At 54.1% G+C, this 17,810-nt stretch overlaps 2 protein-coding genes across 2 annotated transcripts in view; both read left to right on the top strand.

The window, feature by feature from the left end:
* Positions 1–4,436: 4,436 nt before the first annotated feature.
* ABL1 (ABL proto-oncogene 1, non-receptor tyrosine kinase) overlaps positions 4,437–17,810 on the top strand; it is a 148,369-nt gene continuing 134,995 nt past the window's right edge. The window contains exon 1 of the mRNA XM_051835403.3: positions 4,437–5,205. Coding sequence (XP_051691363.1) covers positions 5,070–5,205 — 136 coding nt within the window. The 5' untranslated portion in view covers positions 4,437–5,069. The remainder of the gene's footprint in view (positions 5,206–17,810) is intronic.
* Positions 4,442–4,540, top strand: LOC138845421 (uncharacterized). Its single transcript, XM_070058128.2, has one exon. It carries the CDS (start codon positions 4,442–4,444, stop codon positions 4,538–4,540), a length of 99 nt encoding a protein of 32 aa, XP_069914229.2.

Here is a 17,810-nt window from a genome sequence, read left to right on the forward strand (position 1 = left end):
AGACACAGTAATAGGACCCTCCATCCACTGGTTCACGCCGCAAATGGCTGCACCAGGCAGGGCTGGACCAGGCGGGAGCCAGGAGCTCCATCTGGCCTTCCTATGTAGGTGGCAGTAACTGAAGTGCCTGAACCATCATCCGTTGCTGTCCCCTGTACGTTACAAGGGGCTGGGTTCAACACTCGGGACAGAGGCTTCCAGGCGGCGGCTTAACCCACTGCTCTGTGCGCCTGCGGGAGCTGTTTGGTGACGCCGGCGTCACTGGTTTCTCATCTGAGGCTGGGGTCATTCGGAGCTGCGTGCGGCTGGAGGACAGTGTGGATGATGCCCCGGTGGACACCTCGCCACTGCCCGGCCACCGGGGAATGTGAACCCGAGAGCTTCGGGGTAGTGACTGAACCTTGCCTTTGACGGCTTTGAAATACAGCGTGGCTCTGATGAAAAAGCATGCTTCTTTGTAACATTACTCCGTACAGTTTCATTTCATTCTTATTTTTCTCAAGTTGTATCACTTGTTTTGTTGAACTTTTTTTTTTTTTTTTTTTTGACAGGCAGAGTGGACAGTGAGAGAGACAGAGAGAAAGTTTTGTTGAACTTTTAAGAAGAAAGATCCATTTATCTGAAAGAGTTACAGGGTGGGGGGAACGTCCATCCGCTGGTTCACTCTCCAAGTGGCCACGATGGCTGGGGCTCAGCCAGGCGGAAGCCGGGAGCCTGGAAGTTTATGCAGGTCTCCCACATGGGTGCAGGGACCATCCTCTACTGCTTTCCCAGGTGTAGTAGCAGGGAGCTGGGTCAGAAGCCGAGCAGCTGGGATGAACCAGCGTCCATATGGGAAGCCAGTGTTGCAGATGGTTGCTTACCCCCCTGCATTACAACACTGGCTTCTGTGTTGTTGTTGTTTTTAATTTATTTATTTGAAAGAGTTATAGAGACAGGTCTTCCACCCTCTGGCTCACTCCCCAGATGGCTGCAACGGCCAGAGCTGTGCCAATCAGGAGCCAGGAGCTTCTGGGTCTCCCACACGGGTGCAGGGGCCCAAGGACCTGGGCCATCTGCCTGCTTTCCCAGGCCACAGCAGAGAGCTGGATGGGAAGTGGAGCAGCTGGGACTTGAACCGACGCCCATATGGGATGCTGGCACTGCAGGCCAGGGCTTGAACCCGCTGCGCCACAGCGCCGGCCCCTGTTTGTTTCATTTTGTGGTTGCTGCTTTTTTCTAAGTGCCATTCTCCCCTCCCCCTTTATGTAACTTCATTTGAAAGGCAGACAGATCTTCCTTCGAGTGGTTCAGTTCCCAAATGCCTGCAACAGCCAGGGCTGGGCCAGGCCAAAACCAGGAGCCCAGCTCTCAGCTCCGGTCTCCTACGGAGGTGAGAGGAAGCCGAGTTCTCCGGCCGGCGCCTGCTGCCTCCCAGGTGTGAGGGAGCAGAAAGCCGGATTGGAAGGGTGGGGACGGGCACTCTGACGGGACGTGGGCCTTGCAGGCAGTGCCTTAATCGCTAAGGCTAAGGCACAACATCCTTAGAAATACCCCAGCACCTCAGAAACGCACAGCCGAAAGCGTGGTCTGGGTGCCTGTCGCTGGTGTTTAGATGTCTCTCCCTGTTGTCTCGGCCAGCACTAGCTTCTCGGGCCCGTGTTACACGCGTGTGTGCAGTAACGCGTCCACACCTTTACCTGGACACATCACTTAGTCTTTACAAAAGTGGAGTCACGCAGGGTCCCGCAACTTAACCTGTTCTCTGAAGGACACCCCGGAGCGCCTGTCACAGGTAGTGGCTGGGCTCTCCTGTCCCCTGGTGTTGTTTGTGGCGTCACCTGCTTTGAGCTGTGTGTGGACAGTGTTCCACAGACCATGGTGTGACTTTAGATGGGCCAGCTGCCCTGTTTGAGAGAAAGGCCCACGCTGGATGCCTTTGAGAGCGGGGATTGGGACACTCAGATTTGACCACGGCTGTACATATAAGCGCCTCTACCCTGCTCCTGGGGTCTGTCCCAGACTGCCGTCAGTATCTGCCGAGGATGGACCACGAGATTGACCTATGCCGGCAAGAACCTTCCCATGCCTGCATTCCTCCTCTGTCTCAGTAGAGGGCGCCCTTGCTAAGTGTAATTCCAGTGGGTGTTTTTTAAAAAATGGAATAAACAGATTTTTTTTTTCACACTGGTGTAACCTGGTGGGCTGCTTTGTCTAAACTGAACTTTTAGTGGGAATGCGTGCGCCTACAGGCTCTGACTCAGCCTTTGCCAACATTCAGTTACTTGTGACAGTCACACATTTGCTCGGCTCTGGATTCCAGGTACAAGCCCTTAAAGACATCATTCTGTGGTGTTACACGGGGGGTTATGAAGCAGAGTGCATCTCCAGGGAGAGAGGTACGGCCAGGGCGTGGGGCTCTCCTGTCACTGGGAATGGAGACCAGGACAAGTCTTCAGGTCAGGTGCAGCCCACAGTGACTTCCGGGAGCCTCAGTCACCGTCTCCGTGGAAACCCACGCCAGGTCTCGTTTGGACCTCAGGATGACCTCGTAAGGGAAGCAGCCCCGAGCCCCACGAGCAGGTGAAGGAGCCAGGTGGGTCCCCTGGGAAGGTGTCGGCAGGCAGGGGGGAGCAGCTGGCAAAGGTGCCGGGTCCGAAATGAGACTCCCAGCGTCCAGACAGCCCCTGCCCCTCGCAACACGCGCTCTGAGCGCGAGGGCAGCGTGTCCACCGCGGCACCCAGCACCGCCGGACGCCTGCTGGGTGCGTCTGTTGGAGTTCTGATTCGATTGCCCGCATTTTAGCCAAACTGGAGGACGAAGACGTGGAGGAAGTGAGTGAAGCGTGCATGGGCTCACAGGAAAAGCAAACGCCACCCCCCGCCCCCCCACTAAAGAAAAGTGAGGGCGCTGAGCAGGGTCAATGGTGGGAGGGACCGATGCCGCCGGTCAGGGCCGCCCGCCCGCGCGAAGCCCAAGCGATTAGCCCCGAAGACCCTCAGGGCCCCACCTGCTGCGCGTCCAGGGACCCCAGGGGCCCTCTCCTCGCGAAGCCGGTGCCGGTTCCCAGCCCAGCGGAAGCCCCTGCGAGACCCCTGGCGCCCCCGCGGCGGGGGCAGCGTCCCGAGGCCTGGGGCGCACGGCAGAGAGGAGGAAACCCCAGCCCGCTTCCGCGTCCGCACTCGGGGAGCCGGCCCCGGGGCGCAAGGCGACGGCGCACTCGACGGAGGCCGGCCCCGGGCCCGGGGCGAGCGCTGCTCCTGCCCGGGCGCCGCCCCTGCGGCCCTGTCTTCTCCAGCGCCGGGGTCTGCAAGGGCGCAGGGGCGGAGCGCACCGAATCCCCCGGTTTCCAGGAAGGAATCCGACTCCGGTTCTCGGAGAATCCGATCCACAGCTTGGCCCCTGCTTTGGCGCCCCGCCGGCCAGCCCGACGCGAGGCCGGCGAGAGCACCGGCTCCGGAGAGCGACGGCCAGAGGCGCTTCAGCCGGGAGCAGCGCGCAGGACGCCTCGGCGCTGCGGGACTACAACTCCCGGCACGCCCCGCGGGCTGCGCCGACTGCCATTGGCCGAAGTCTCCAGCATGCCAGCCCGGGTCGACCAATGGGATGGAGGAGAGAGGCCTGGCCAGGATCCTCGGAGGCCAATCGCAGTACAGGGGAGGCGGGCGCTTCCTTACCACTCACCTTGCACTCGGAAAAGTCGCCTTTAAAAGGTCGTCCCGGGCCGGGCTCCTGCGAGGCACTGAGGCCAGAGCCAGAAGGTGCGACGGGGTCCCAGGAAAGCGGCGCCGGGGGCATCCCAGTCCACGCGAGGCGGGCTCCGGACGGCGCCGGGGGGCGGGGCCGGGGGCGGGGCCTGGCCTCGTTGTGGAGCGGCTCGTAATCCATCATGGCGGCCGCGGGGGTCGGCCACTGTCCCTGAGCAGCGCCGAAGTCGGAGCCGGTTCCTGGGTGCTGCGGTTGAGGAGCCCCTTCGTGGCCCACGGCCCCTACCGGCGGGGGGCAGGCGGGGTCCCTCGGCGGAGTTCGGGGGATGTGACTGCTTGGCGGCGGCGGCGGCAGCGTCCGGGGCCGCGGGACGGGGGTGTCTCGGGCAGAGACCCCCGGGCTCGGGGCAGCTGAGGCGGCCAGGCCTCCTCTCTCGTCGGCCCGTCTCCCGCCTTCGGGCCGCGCGAGTCTTTCGTCTCTCGCAGCCCCGCCGCGGCTCTGGGACGCCCCCCCCCCCGGGGGGTGGTCTCTGTTCGCTCCGGACGTGGGACGCCCCCGTTTCCTGAGGCGTGGAGAAGCGTCGCCCCCCGAGTAAGCCGCCCGTGCCCCGCCCCGGAGTCGCCCCCCGCTCCCGCTGCCGGCCCCAAGGCTGGCCGCCGGAGACCCCCATTCAGACCCGCTGCGTGCTGTCAGGTGGCCTCCCATGGCCCGCCAGGTTGCCCCCGCCAGCCTCTGATGCCCTGACTTCTTCCAATGTCACCTACGGGCCCCTTGGTCTCAGCCCAGCCAGAAACTTCCATGCAAAGGAAGAGCCTGGATTGGTTTCACAGGCCTTTTAAAAAGCGGACTTAAAAGTTGCTGGCCATGCATTCCGTGCCGAGCGCGCCGAGATCCGGCTGACCCGCGCGTCCTTTTCCGGAGGGCCGGGGAGAGCGAGGAGCCGGAGCGCAGCCGGCCCGGCCCGGCCCGGCGGGAGCTTTGCTGGGGGACAGGCGCGGGCGAGCACCCCGGGGCCCGCGACGCTGCCGGAAGGACTAAGGGATTGTCGCCCTGCGCCCCACCGCTCCGGGAATAGTTCTGCTTAGGTGCGTCTTCCCAAAAAAGAAAAAGCGTGGTTCATTCAGTGGAGTATCCTTAAAGACGGCGAAACCTTTGGGGAGTGAGGGAATCACCTTACTCCCCAAAGCCCGAGGCTGGGAACAGTCAGCGGGCCCCCCGTGTCCATGCGTGGAGCCCCCGGCAGGTGCCTGCCCGCGACTGCCCGTGCGGGCCGCCGTGGCGTGGCGGGCATGCGCTGAGTGTGGAAGGCCCCGCCGAGGCCACCGACTGTTCCGGAAGCTCCTGGACCCTCTTCTGGAAAGGGGAGCCCCGCGCTAACTTTATGGGGCAGCAGCCTGGAAAAGTTCTTGGGGACCAGAGAAGGCCGAGTCTGCCCGCCCTGCACTTCATCAAAGGAGCCGGCAAGAAGGACTCGGCGCGCCATGGGGGCCCGCACTGCAACGTCTTCGTGGAGCACGGTGAGTGTCGCGGGCGCGTCCCGGCGGCTCCGCGGGTGCCCGTGCCTGCCGCGTCCGCGGGTGCCCGTGCCTGCCGGCTCCGCGGGTGCCCGTGCCTGCCGGCTCCGCTGGGCGCTCGCGGTGGTCCCGGAGCCTCGCGTGGAACCCGCTTAGTCCTGGAAACGGTGTCCTGGTGCCTGCGTGCCCCCTGCACACCGAGCCGTGCGCCGCGTCCCCTTGGTGCTGACCCGGGGCCTCCGTTTCCCGACCGGGTGGCAGTTAGCTGGCTTCTTCGCGGCGGCTCCCCGACTCGCGTGGGTCCTTAGCGAGCCCGCGTCTGTTCTCACGGTTTGGGAACCTCAGGTCTCAGTTGACACGGAACCCCCTGGCCTTTAGGAGGGCAGTGGGGCCCGCAGACGCTCCCCGGCTCTGCGGGAGAAGGCAGCGTTCGGGGGCTGAGCCCGGAACTCCCCGCGGCCGGAGCCCGCGCCCGCTTCTCTCCCGGTGCAGGGGGACGCTGGGCGCTCTGGCGTTCCTGTGGGCGTCTTCTCTTCACCTCCAGTGATTCTGTGGGGGTGAAGCAGGGGTCGCCTGGCCGCCGTCTGAAACAGAGGTCGGACCACTGAATCAGCTTCGTTCGTTCGTGTCCTTTACCTTAACATAGTATCCTGGGTGGGAGGGGGCGCCACCTGTGATGCGGCATCTCCTGTGGGTGCAGCGTCGGTTCCTGGCTGCTCCACTTCTGATCCAGCTCCCTGCTCATGGCCTGGGAAAGCAGCAGAGGACGACCCCCGGGGCCCCTGCCACCCATGTGGGAGACCCGGATGAGGCTCCTGGCTTCAGCCTGGCCCAGTGCTGGCCGTCGCGGCCATCTGAGGAGTGAACCAACAGCTGGAAGCTCCCTCTGTCTGTTACTTTTTCAAAATAAATAAATCTTTAAAAAAAAACACCTTAACTGGGGGCAGGCGTCATGGCCCAGTGAGTTAAGCGCCCCTTGGGATGCCCACATCTGTATAGGAATGTTGGGGTTTGAGTCCTAGCTGTCTCCAGGTCCGGGTTTTTGCTGCTGATGGGTGTATCCTGGGAGACGGCAGACGATGGCCCAGGTGCTTGGGCACCTGCCACCCACATGGGAGATCCAGATGCAGTCCCAGCTCCTGGCTTTGGCCTGGCCCAGCCTGGGACTGTTGCCTGTGGCAGGCATTTGGGGAATGAACTGGAGGGTGGAGGATTCTTCCTATCTCTCTGTTGTTCTGCCCGTCAAGTAAAATAACTATATTTTTAAAAATAGCAGTTGAGCCTATTGGCCCAGTAAGCAAGAGTAAGGTGTGTGCAGGCGGCACGTATCTTGAATTTCACTCACAAAAAATCTAACAGCGTGTGACTGCAGTGAACCAGTGTCTCTGTCGCATGGACTTGCACTGGCAGTTGAGATTTTAACGTCTTTTTTTTTTTTTTTTTTTTTTAAGCTTTATTTGAAATAGAGATACAGAGAGAGGTAGAGACAGAGAGAGCAGTCTTCCATCCGCTGGTTCACTCCCCAGATGGCCACAACAGCCGGAACTGCGCCGATCGGAAGCCAGGAGCCAGGAGCCTCTTCCGGGTCTCCCACGCGGGTGCAGTGCCTCAAGCACTTGGGCCATCTTCCACTGCTTTCCCAGGCCACAGCAGAGAGCTGGATCGGAAGAGAAGCAGCCGGGACCAGACCTGGTGCCCGTACGGGATGCCGGTGCCACAGGCAGAGGCTGCAGCAGTGCCATCCTTGCGCTTTTTATTTTTTTTAAAGATTTATTCATTTTTATTTGAAAGTCATTGTTACACAGAAGAGAGAGAGAGAGAAGGAGAGAGAGAAAGAGAGGTCTTCCATCTGCTGGTTCACTCCCCAAAGGGCTGCAACAGCTGAAGCTGTGCCGATCCGAAGCCAGGAGCCAGGAGCTTTGTCCAGGTCTCCCACGCGGGTGCAGGAGTCTAAGGACTTGGGCCACCTTCCACTGCTTTCCCAGCCCATAGCAGAGAGCTGCATCAGAAGTGGAGCAGCTGGGTTCTCGAACCAGCGCCCAGATGGGATGCCCGCACTGCAGGCCAGGGCGTTAACCCGCTTCACCACAGTGCCGGTCCTGCTGCAGCGCCGTCCCCTGCGCTTTTTTTTTTTTTTTTTTTTTTTTTTTTTTTTTTTTTTTTGACAGGCAGAGTGGACAGTGAGAGAGAGAGAGAGAGAGAGAAAGGTCTTCCTTTGCCGTTGGTTCACCCTCCAATGGCCGCCACGGCTGGCACACCACGCTGATCTGAAGCCAGGAGCCAGGTGCTTCTCCTGGTCTCCCATGGGGTGCAGGGCCCAAGCACTTGGGCCATCCTCCACTGCCTTCCCTGGCCACAGCAGAGAGCTGGCCTGGACGAGGGGCAACCGGGACAGAATCCAGCGCCCCGACCAGGACTAGAACCCGGGGTGCCGGCGCCGCAAGGCAGAGGATTAGCCTAGTGAGCCGCGGCGCCGGCCCCCCTGCACTTTTAAATAATGACGATGAAGCAGCCTTGGGGGAGGTTGATACAGACGTCGGAGCGTTCTGGCTGACGTACCAGAACTGAAGGCTGGGATCCAGGAGTCTCGCTCGATTCCTAGAACTGGAACCGTGGTTTCCTAGGGGCTAGTGCTGCCTCGGGGTGGGGGGTTAAGACCTTTGGTATTGATAGAGTCCTGAGCTCTTCCTCGCCTCTTGCCTTGTGTTGGCCTCTGCACAACTGCAGAAGTAATGCAGGCGTCCCCATGGACGGCGCTCACGGCTCTTAGGTTTTCCTGACGTGCACTCGCCGCGAAACAAACCAACCCCCTCCCCCCAGCAGCTTTCACTAAAGAATGCCCTTGATGAAGCAGCAGATGGTAATTTTATGAACTCTTTTGTGTGTTTTAATACTTTGTGGGATAAAAGTCGGCATAATGGACCAGCGCTGTGGCATAGCAGGTAAAGCTGCTGCCTACAGTGCCAGCAACCCATGCGGGTACGAGTTCGCATCCTGGCTGTTCCTCTTCTGATCCAGCTCTCTGCTATGGCCTGGGAAAGCAGTAGAAGATGGCCTGAGTGCTTGGGCCCCTGCACCCACGTGGGAGACCCCGAAGAAGCTCCTGGCTCCTGGCTTTTATATCATTGCAACTCTGGCCGTTGCAGCCAACTGGGAAGTGAACCAGCAGATGGAAGACCTCTCTCTCTCTCTCTCTGCCTCCTTCTCTCTCTGTGTAACTCTGACTTTCAAATAGGTAAATAAATCTTAAAAAAAAAAAAAAAAAAGATGCATAAAACACTTATGCTGTATCCTGAGGTCTGATGATTATCTCTGAACAGCACCTTGGGCGGTTGTTTGAGTTGTAGACTGAGCTAACTGCTTTGTTCGTGGACAACCATTTTTTACTTGAAACTGCTGCTGACAAACTAGTTATTCAGACTGAAGAATGTCTAAAAGAGTCCTTTCAAGGAAAATACTGGCGGTATTTTTTGCCAATGATACAATTTTAGTTTTCTAGTGAAAATTAGGATTTTGGAGAATTTGTATCTGCTGTTGTGATACAGAGATTGGTGATAATATTTACAAATGTTATCTTGATTATCTTACAAGGAAATGTGTGATTTAAAACATCTTCATAAATATGTGAACCGGTACTTTTAAAATTGTATTTGAGAGGCAGAGGGAGAGAAACGGAGAGAGAGCTTTGTCCACTGGCTCACTCCCCCAGTGGTCCATACTCTTGAAGTCAGGACTGGGTGGGCCAAGCCAAAAGCAGGAGCCTGGAATTCCATCCGAATCTCCTCTGAGATCGGCAGGGGCCCAGGCTTGTGAGCCACCATCTGCTGCGTCCAGGGTGCGCATCAGCAGGGGGCCGGGTCGGAGCGGAGCAGCTGGGAACGAACCAGGCGTTCTGAGACGGATGCCGGTGGCCCAGCCGGTGACTGAGCAGCTGCGTCAAGCAGCCGTCCCAGAACCAGGGTCTTTTGAAGGATCAGTGTGTGTATAAAATCATGCACAAGGAAAAGATCCATTCCGAGTGGAAGGTGGAACAATAGATTTTAATACAACAAAGTTGGTTTTTTTGTTTGTTTCTTTTTTTGACAGGTGGAGTTAGACAGTGAGAGAGAGAGAGACAGAGAGAAAGGTCTTCCTTCTGTTGGTTCACCCCCTAATGGCTGTTGCAGCAGGCGCGCTGCCCTGATCTAAAGCCAGGAGCCAGGTGCCTCCTCCTGGTCTCCTATGCGGGTGCAGGGCCCAAGCACTTGGGCCATCCTCCACTGCACTCCCAGGCCACAGCAGAGAGCTGGACTGGAAGAGGAGCAACCGGGACAGAATCTGGCACCCCAACGGGGACTAGAACCCGGGGTGCCGGCGCCGCAGGTGGAGGATTAGCCTAGTGAGCCGTGGCGCCGGCCAGTATAGCAGAGTGTAGGAGTTCATTGCCAGGGCATCATATTCCAAGTGGTAGCCGGCCTCTAGAAGTTACTGCTCACTGAGTGTTGGTGTAGCATGAAAGAACACAGTTATCCAGAAAGTCTGCTTTTTTGGGGAAAACAGTAATGTTCATTTTTAGAAGGATGAATAAATGTTTCTCTCCCTCTTTTTTTTTTTTCTAAGATTTATTTATTTGAAAGGCAGAGTTACAGAGAGAGGAGGAGAGACAGAGAGAGAGAGACATCTTCCATCTGCTGGTTCACTCCCCAAAGGGCTGTGACCGCTGCAGCTGTGCCTGGCTGAAGCCAGGAACCAGGAGCTTCTTCTGGGTCTCCCACGTGGGTGCAGGGGCCCAAGCACGTGGGACATCTTCTGCTGCTTTCCCAGGCCACAGCAGAGAGCTGGATCGGAAGTGGAACAGCCGGGACCCAAACTGGCACCATATGGGATGCTGGCACTGCAGACTGTGGCTTAACCAGCGGCACCACAGTGCCAACCCTTCTCTCTCTCTTTTTTTTTTTTTTTTTTTTTTTTAGAGATTTATTTATTTTAAAAAGAGTTACAGAGAGAGAAAGTGTGAGAGATGGAGGTCTTCCATCTGCTGGTTCACTCCCCTAATGACTGCATAAGCCAGGCCGAAGCCAAGAGCCAGGATCTCCATCCGGGTTCCTATATCGGTAGCAGGGGCCCAAGCACTTGGACCATCTTCTGATACTTTTCCCAGGCTGTTAGCAGGGAGCCGGTGGAGCAGTGGAGCAGCCAGGACTTGAACTGGTGCCCATATGGGATGCAGGTATTGCAGGTGGTGGCTTTACTCCCTATGCCACAGCACCAGCCCCATGAATGTTTCTTAAACTCTGAGTTTTAATTTCTAATATGGTGAATATTGAGGGGATGGCACACATAAATCACAGCTGTTGGGACCCTCAGTGGGTTTCCAGGGTGTACAGAGGGCCTGGGATGACAGAGCCTGGACCCAGCACTGCAGAAAGTCATCAGACAGCACAGGAGAGGCTGGCTGCCGGACGCTGGGGGATGTCCCTTGTCAGTGGAGGAAAAAGTGATGAGCCCACTTTTTAAAACATTTTTTTAATCTTAATTTTTTATTTTTTAAAAGATTTATTTGAGAGGCAGAGTTACAGACAGAGAGAGAGACAGAGAAGGGTCCTCTATCTGCTGGTTCACTCCCCAAATGACTGCTATGGCTGGGTGCTAGGCCAGTCTGAAGCCAGGAGCCAGGAGCTTCTTCCGGGTCCCAGCGTGGGTGCAGGGGCCCAAGCACCTGGCGTATTCCACTATTCCTGGCCACCAGCAGAGAGCTGGATTGGAAGTGGAGCAGCTGGGACTCGAACTGGCACCCATATGAAGGACCCCACTTTGGTAAAACAAAAATATCTATTTGTATGTATGCAGAAAATGATATGGCGGGATTTTGGGTGAAAATTGTTCTCTCTTGAGAACTGATTTTAGGTGGAATAGGAGAAAACATTCAGTTTTTACTTTGCATTTGTGATGTGTAGATGTATTTTACAACAAACCTGTACTATCTGGTAATACAAAAAATATGAAGATCTGGAGACAATTGATGGCCGCTCAACCCAGCTCCTTTTATGCTGGAATTAGCTGAAATCACGTTTCAAGACCTTGAAGACCTATCAACTTCTTTGGGCCTTGAATGTTCTTTTTTTAGGAGAATGTAGTCCTTTTAAAATTTTTGAAGGGAATTTATTAGTACCTGAGATTCTCAGGGTCGCAGCAGATGTATAGTTACAACTCAAGTCTCGTTGATTCTTGTGTCAGTGTGATATTAATACAAAGAGCAGGTTCAGTGTAGTTCATAGATGCAATTCTAAGAATATAATACTTCCCTTCCTCCCTCCTTGCCTCCCCTCCCCTCTCCCTGCTTTTTCTTTTATTTTTGAGAAAACATATGTTTAGTCTGTTTGATAGTCAAAGGCTTAATGCTCCATTAAGTAAAGAATTCAACAAGTAAAAGTGAAAAGACCATAGTTCAACAGGAACATAGGCAAGGGCTTCAAATAGTAGTCAAATGCAAAGATGTCCGTTTGGGAATGTAGTCTTGTTTTATGTGATAAATTGTTCTTTCTTAGTCTGATCTTTGTAGAGTTGATTAATATGCTTGTAGGTTCGATTCATACACTTGAAGTCAGAAGCATACACTCTTGGACCAGATGTGAACCTGGAAGCCAAGAATAACACTAGCTGGTGGTGGTGCTGGTGGTGGTGGTGGTGGTGGTGGTGGTGAGCTGAGAGGGGTGGGCAGATGACAGCTTCTTGCCCTGGTCGGAAGGTCCAGCCGTATGCAGAGGGAGGGAGAGGAAGCTAGGATGTCATTTATGCGCCACGTATTCCTTTTGGGTTTCGCTGGCTTGACTCGAAGAGTCACTTGGTAAAAACAAAATTGAAAGCATTCCCTGGTAAGTGTGTTTTTCTTAGAGTTTCCTTTTTTATTTAGCAGCCACTGAGCACACACCATGTGGCGGGTTGTGTTTTAGGCGGTGGTAGTACATTAGCAAACAGCCACAGTGGATAGCGCTGCCACGCCAGAACTCACGCCCTGGGCGGGCGACAGACCACCCGCCATCCACGTGATGCAGTACAGATGCTGCTGAGTGCTGAGAAGGGCTCTAGGGATGTCGGGGTGGGGTGGGGTGTGAGGAAGGTGGCTTTGGGACAAGACCCTGAGTGTGGGGGCACAGGTGTGGAAGGTTGGGGTACAGCATTTCAGGCAGAAGCCCCAGCAGAGCTTAGCAGGTCCAGGAGCTCCCAGAGGCCAGGGTGGCTCGGGCAGAGAGAGCAGGAGAGTTGGGGGAGGCAACGGGGGGGTAGGGAGGGAATGGCTGGAGAAGAGTCCTGTTGACTGGTTCAGGGATTTGGGCTTTTATTCACGTGGTTTGGAAAGTTCTTGGAGAATTTGGTAGGGGAGTAATGGGACCTGATTCATGTTTGAGTAGAACCTCTCTGCTCTCGTCAGGAGAGCAAGGAAGGAAGTGGGATTCCACGCGGGGACTGATTGCTTGGCTCTAATGAGCGTGATGGTGCTGGGGCCAGGGCGGTGGCAGCAGGCGAGGGTCCAGTTCTTCTCTCTGAAGGCAGAGCCGACTGGATTTCCTCTTGATTAGATGTGGGATGTGGAGCATGGGAGAAATCAGCCGTGACTCCCAGGCTTTGGGGCTGAGGAACTGAAAGAATGCAGCTGCCTTTCATTCATTCATTCGAAAGGCAGAGACAGAATATCTTCCATCCACTGGTTCACTCCCTGAATGGCTGTAACAGCCAGGCCTGGGCCAGTGTGAATCGGGAACCAGGAACTCCATTCTGGTCTCGCACATGGTAGCAGGGCCCAGGTACTTGGGCCATCCTCTGCTGCCTTCCCGGGCACGTTATTAGCAGGAAGCTGGACCAGAAACGGAGTAGCTGGGACTCAGTCCTGCCCCCGATGCAGGATACCGGCACTGCAGGCAGCAGTTTAACCCGCTGCACCCTAACACTGGCCCCTGGAGGTGCCTCTTAATGAAATGTAGACTAGAGGAGCAGGCTGTTGGGGGCTTCTTTTGAGTGTGAGTCTGACGTACTTGTTAAGTGTATATGTCAGATAGGTAGTCGGGTCTGTGAACTTGAATTCAGGAAAGTGGTCCAGGCTGGAGAGAGAAACTGGGAGTCATCAGGTTTGGGATGACATTTAAGGTTGTACTGATGTGTGGTGGCCAAGGGAGGCATCCTCGCACATGTGCCATTCATGTGTGTAAAGTGACATTCAGTAGGTCACAAATTAAGACTTACTTTTTTTTTTTAAAGATTTTTATTTATTGGGGTTGGCACTGTGGTATAGCTGGTTAAGCTGCCGTCTGCAGTGGCGACATCCATATGGGCGCTGGTTAGAGTCCTTGCTGTTCCACTTCTGATCCAGTTCCCTGCTAATGCACCTGGGAAAGCAGTGGAAGACGGCCCAAGTGATTGGGTCCCTGCACCCATGTGGGAGACCCGGACGGAGTTCCTGGCTTCTACCTGACCCAGCCCCAACCATCGTGGCCATTTGAGGAGTGAACCAGCAGATGTAAAATCTGTCTCTCTCCCCATCTCCATCTCCATCATCTCCATCTCCATCACCTTCATCTCCATCATCTCCATCTCCATCATCTCCATCTCCATCATCTCCATCATCTCCATCTCCATCATCTCCATCTCCATCACCTCCATATCTCGATACATCTCCATCTCCTTCATCTCCATCATCTCCTTCATCTCCATCTCCATCTCCATCTCCTTCATCTCCATCTCCATCATCTCCATCATCTCTATCTCCATCTCCATCATCTCCATCATCTCCATCATCCCCATCTCCATCATCTCCATCATCTCCATCATCTCCATCATCTCCATCTCCTCCATCTCCTCCATCTCCATCCCCATCTCCATCTCCATCCCCATCTCCATCATCTCCATCTCCATCCCCATCTCCATCTCCATCACCTCCATATCTCGATACATCTCCATCTCCTTCATCTCCATCATCTCCATCATCTCCATCTCCTTCATCTCCATCTCCATCTCCATCATCTCCATCATCTCCATCTCCTTCATCTCCATCTCCATCTCCATCATCTCCATCATCCCCATCATCTCCATCATCTCCATCATCTCCATCATCTCCATCATCTCCATCTCCATCTCCATCATCTCCATCATCTCCATCATCCCCATCATCCCCATCATCCCCATCATCCCCATCATCTCCATCATCTCCATCTCCATCTCCATCATCTCCATCATCTCCATCTCCATCATCTCCATCATCTCCATCTCCATCTCCATCATCTCCATCATCTCCATCATCTCCATCTCCATCACCTCCATATCTCGATACATCTCCATCTCCTTTCTTCCTCCTTCCCCTCCTCCTCTAACCCTTCAACACATACTCAGGCCATCATCCATGGCCTTCCCATGTGCATTAGCAGGGAGCTGTGTCAGAAGCCAAGCAGCTGGGATGTGACCCAGCACTCCACTATGAGATGGGAGTATTGTAAGCGCTGGCTCAACTCAGCATGCCACAACACCGGCTTATTCTTCTGGCTTTCACTTGGAACTGTGTTCCCTGCAGGCGTGAACATTGCTGCATAGACCAGGTGCCCGTCCGTTGTGCTTGGTCTGTTGGCGAACTCCTCACTCTGTTCAGCTGTTGCATTTGTCCGTCCTTGCTGCCAGCATTGTAACCTTGAAATCTTGAAATCTGGTAGCGTAAGACTTCGGTTTTGTTCTTCAAGATTGTCTTAGCCTGCTCCTTTGTGTTTCTATTACATAATTTACAATCTGTTGTATAGGTTTCCCTAGCCAAACAAAAATACTCATGAGGATTTTCTTCTAAGATTGCACTAAATCTATAGACTAGTTTGATCCTAGGAACAAGTAACGGAATACAAAGAATGCTTAGTGATGAAAGCAAGCTATTTCAGAAGACTGTTTTTCCCTGTTAGTAATAAAAGTTAAATGATTCTTGTAAATTTTTCAATTTTTATAATATCCATTGTTTCTTATGGATTCATCTTTCTGTGTTTTTTCTTCAAGATTTTATTTATTTATTTGAGAGGTAGAGTTATAGACACAGGGAGAGAGACAGAAAGTTCTTCCATCCGCTGGTTCACTCCCCAGATGGCCTCAGTGGCCAGAGCTGAGCTGATCCAAAAACCAAGAACCAGAAGAGGGGGCAGGGGGCCAGCACTGTGGCATAGTGGGTAAAGTCTCCACCTGCGGCACTCCATATGGGCACTGGTTGGAGTCCCAGCTGCTCTACGTCCGATCCAGCTCTCTACTGTGGCCTGGGAAAGCAGTGGAAGATGACCTAAGTGCTTGGGCCCCTGCACCCGCGTGGGAGACCTGGAGAAGCTCCTGGCTCCTGGCTTCGGATCGGCTCAGCTTCAGCTGTTGCAGTCATTTGAGGAGTGAACAAAGGAATGGCAGACTTCTCTCTCTCTGCCTCTGCCCCTCTGTAACTCTGCCTTTCAAATAAATAAATAAAATTATAAATAAATAAATAAATAAATCTTAAAAAAAAAAAAAAAAAAGAGGGGGCCAGCGCTGCGGCTCACTAGGCTAATCCTCCGCCTGCGGTGCCGGTACCCTGGGTTCTAGTCTCGGTTGGAGTGCTGGATTCTGTCCTGGTTGCTCCTCTTCCTGTCCAGCTCTCTGCTGTGGCCTGGAAAGGCAGTGGAGGATGGCCCAAGTGGTTGGGCCCTGCACCCACATGGGAGACCAGGAGGAAGCACCTGGCTCCTGGCTTTGGATCAGGGCGGTGCGCCAGCCACAGTGCACCGGCCGTAGTGGCCATTTGCGGGGTGAACCAACGGAAGGAAGACTTGCTCTTTATCTGTCTGTCTGTCTCTTTCTCTCTCACTGTCTAACTGCCTGTCAAAAAAAAGAAAAAAAAAAAAGAGGGACAGCCAGGGCAGGAACTGGCACCCTTATGGGATGCTGGCGCTGCAGGTGGAGGCCTAACCTACTGTGCCACCATGCCAGCCCCCTTCTGTGATTTTCTTTTTTTCTTTTTTTATTTTTTAAAAATTTATTTATTTGAGAGGTAGAGTTACAGATAGTGAGAGGGAGAGACAGAGAGAAAGGTCTTCCATTTGCTGGTTCATTCCCAAATGGCCGCAACAGCCGGAGCTGCGCCGAAGCCAGGAGCCAGGAACTTCTTCCAGATCTCCCACGCAGGTGCAGGTTTTACCCGCTACACCGCAGTGCCGGCCCTTAGTGTCCTTGTTGAAGAAGGACCGCCTGCTAGGAGGATTGTCCCAATGCAAAGATTCCTACGGCCCATTGAGAGACGATCAGAACATTGCTCAAGTGGAGAATGTCACAGGATAGTGTTTGTATTCTGGTTACTTTCCTGACTTACCTGATCATAACAGGTGACTTTTGTTGAGGCTTACTATATTCAGGTGCTAATCTAAGCACTTTATATATTAGGTTATGTAAGGTTCATAACTCAAGGGAGATAAAACTAAGAATTTCTCATTGTTAGCACATCCAGAGAATGTTTTTACTGGGGCCGGCGCTGTGGCATGGCAGGTGATGGCAGGTGGGGCCGCCGTCTGCAGTGCCAGCATCCCATGTGGGAGACGCTGTGTGGGACGCAGGTGTCTGCAAAAGTACTGTTCAGTGGGTGTAAGGGAAAAATTGTTTTTCCTTGGATAAATGTCTTTTGTGTGTGTGATATGTGGCTGTGATATGTGGCAGTGGACTTAGTGCTATTGAAATGCAGTGCAGTGTTTTGTTTGTTACCTGTTAGGGTAAGCAGCTGGCATGGTTCTGCTCTGGCTGGGACAGGACAGGTGGCAGTAGCATTCTCCCGGGCCTTGTCCTCTCAGGATCAGGCCATTGTTAAACAATGCATCCTGTTTCCCGAGTTTTGAGGATTTTTCTTTGTAAATTTAATTTACATGGGTACAGTAGAGAAAAGCCTTTGGAAAATATAAATACACAGAAAGGTTGATTTAAAAAAAAAAACTATTATTCACTGCAAAAACAACATACCTCTTTGTGAATCTGGTCAAGGAAGATTTGATTCAGAAAGTCACCTGAGGCTCGATCGGCATGACTGTTAGTACTCTAACTGCTGTTCCCAGGAAAAGTACTAATTTCGTCGTCCAAGGGAGGAAAATAGAGGCCTCCTAAGAGCCTTTTCCAGGGGCGTTTGGGTTCCGCTCTTCTGAATCAGGAAGTCATCGTCTGTGGGTGGGCTGTGGAGTCAGTCAAGCCCTGGCATGGCTTTGTTTTTCTGAATGCGAGTGTGATCTCACGTTGCTCTGTGAGAGTGTGTAGTTAGGTTAACGCTGCGTCAGGAGAGTTGGTAAAGTATGATCCCTTAGTTGAAATGAGATTTTGTAATTGAAATTGACTTGGGAAGGGGTTATCAGTAAGTTTTAGGAGTAGCATGCTTGCACCTGGGGATAATTTTGAACTGCAGGGCTATCATGTGTGTTCTGATAGCCCCAGGTTTTGGCTGAGCTCGGAGGATGGCGAGGAGAGGAGTGCTGGTCCTCTGTGCCTTCCTTTGTGTGCTGGCTGCTGTGACGTCATTTCGAGGGAGTGTGCTCAGCAGTGAGTCAGAGGAGAGGCCACCTAGCACTTCGGTTACTAACCCCATCCAGCACTTTGCTGACTCCCTGAAA

This window comes from Oryctolagus cuniculus, chromosome 1, assembly GCF_051225735.1.
Source record: "Oryctolagus cuniculus isolate XC-2025 breed Fujian yellow rabbit chromosome 1, ASM5122573v1, whole genome shotgun sequence".
In the NCBI taxonomy this organism is placed as follows: domain Eukaryota; kingdom Metazoa; phylum Chordata; class Mammalia; order Lagomorpha; family Leporidae; genus Oryctolagus; species Oryctolagus cuniculus.

Coding starts and splice junctions, on each gene's coding strand:
- LOC138845421 (XM_070058128.2), top strand. CDS start 4,442: ATGTCACCTACGGGCCCCTTGGTCTCAGCCCAGCCAGAAACTTCCATG.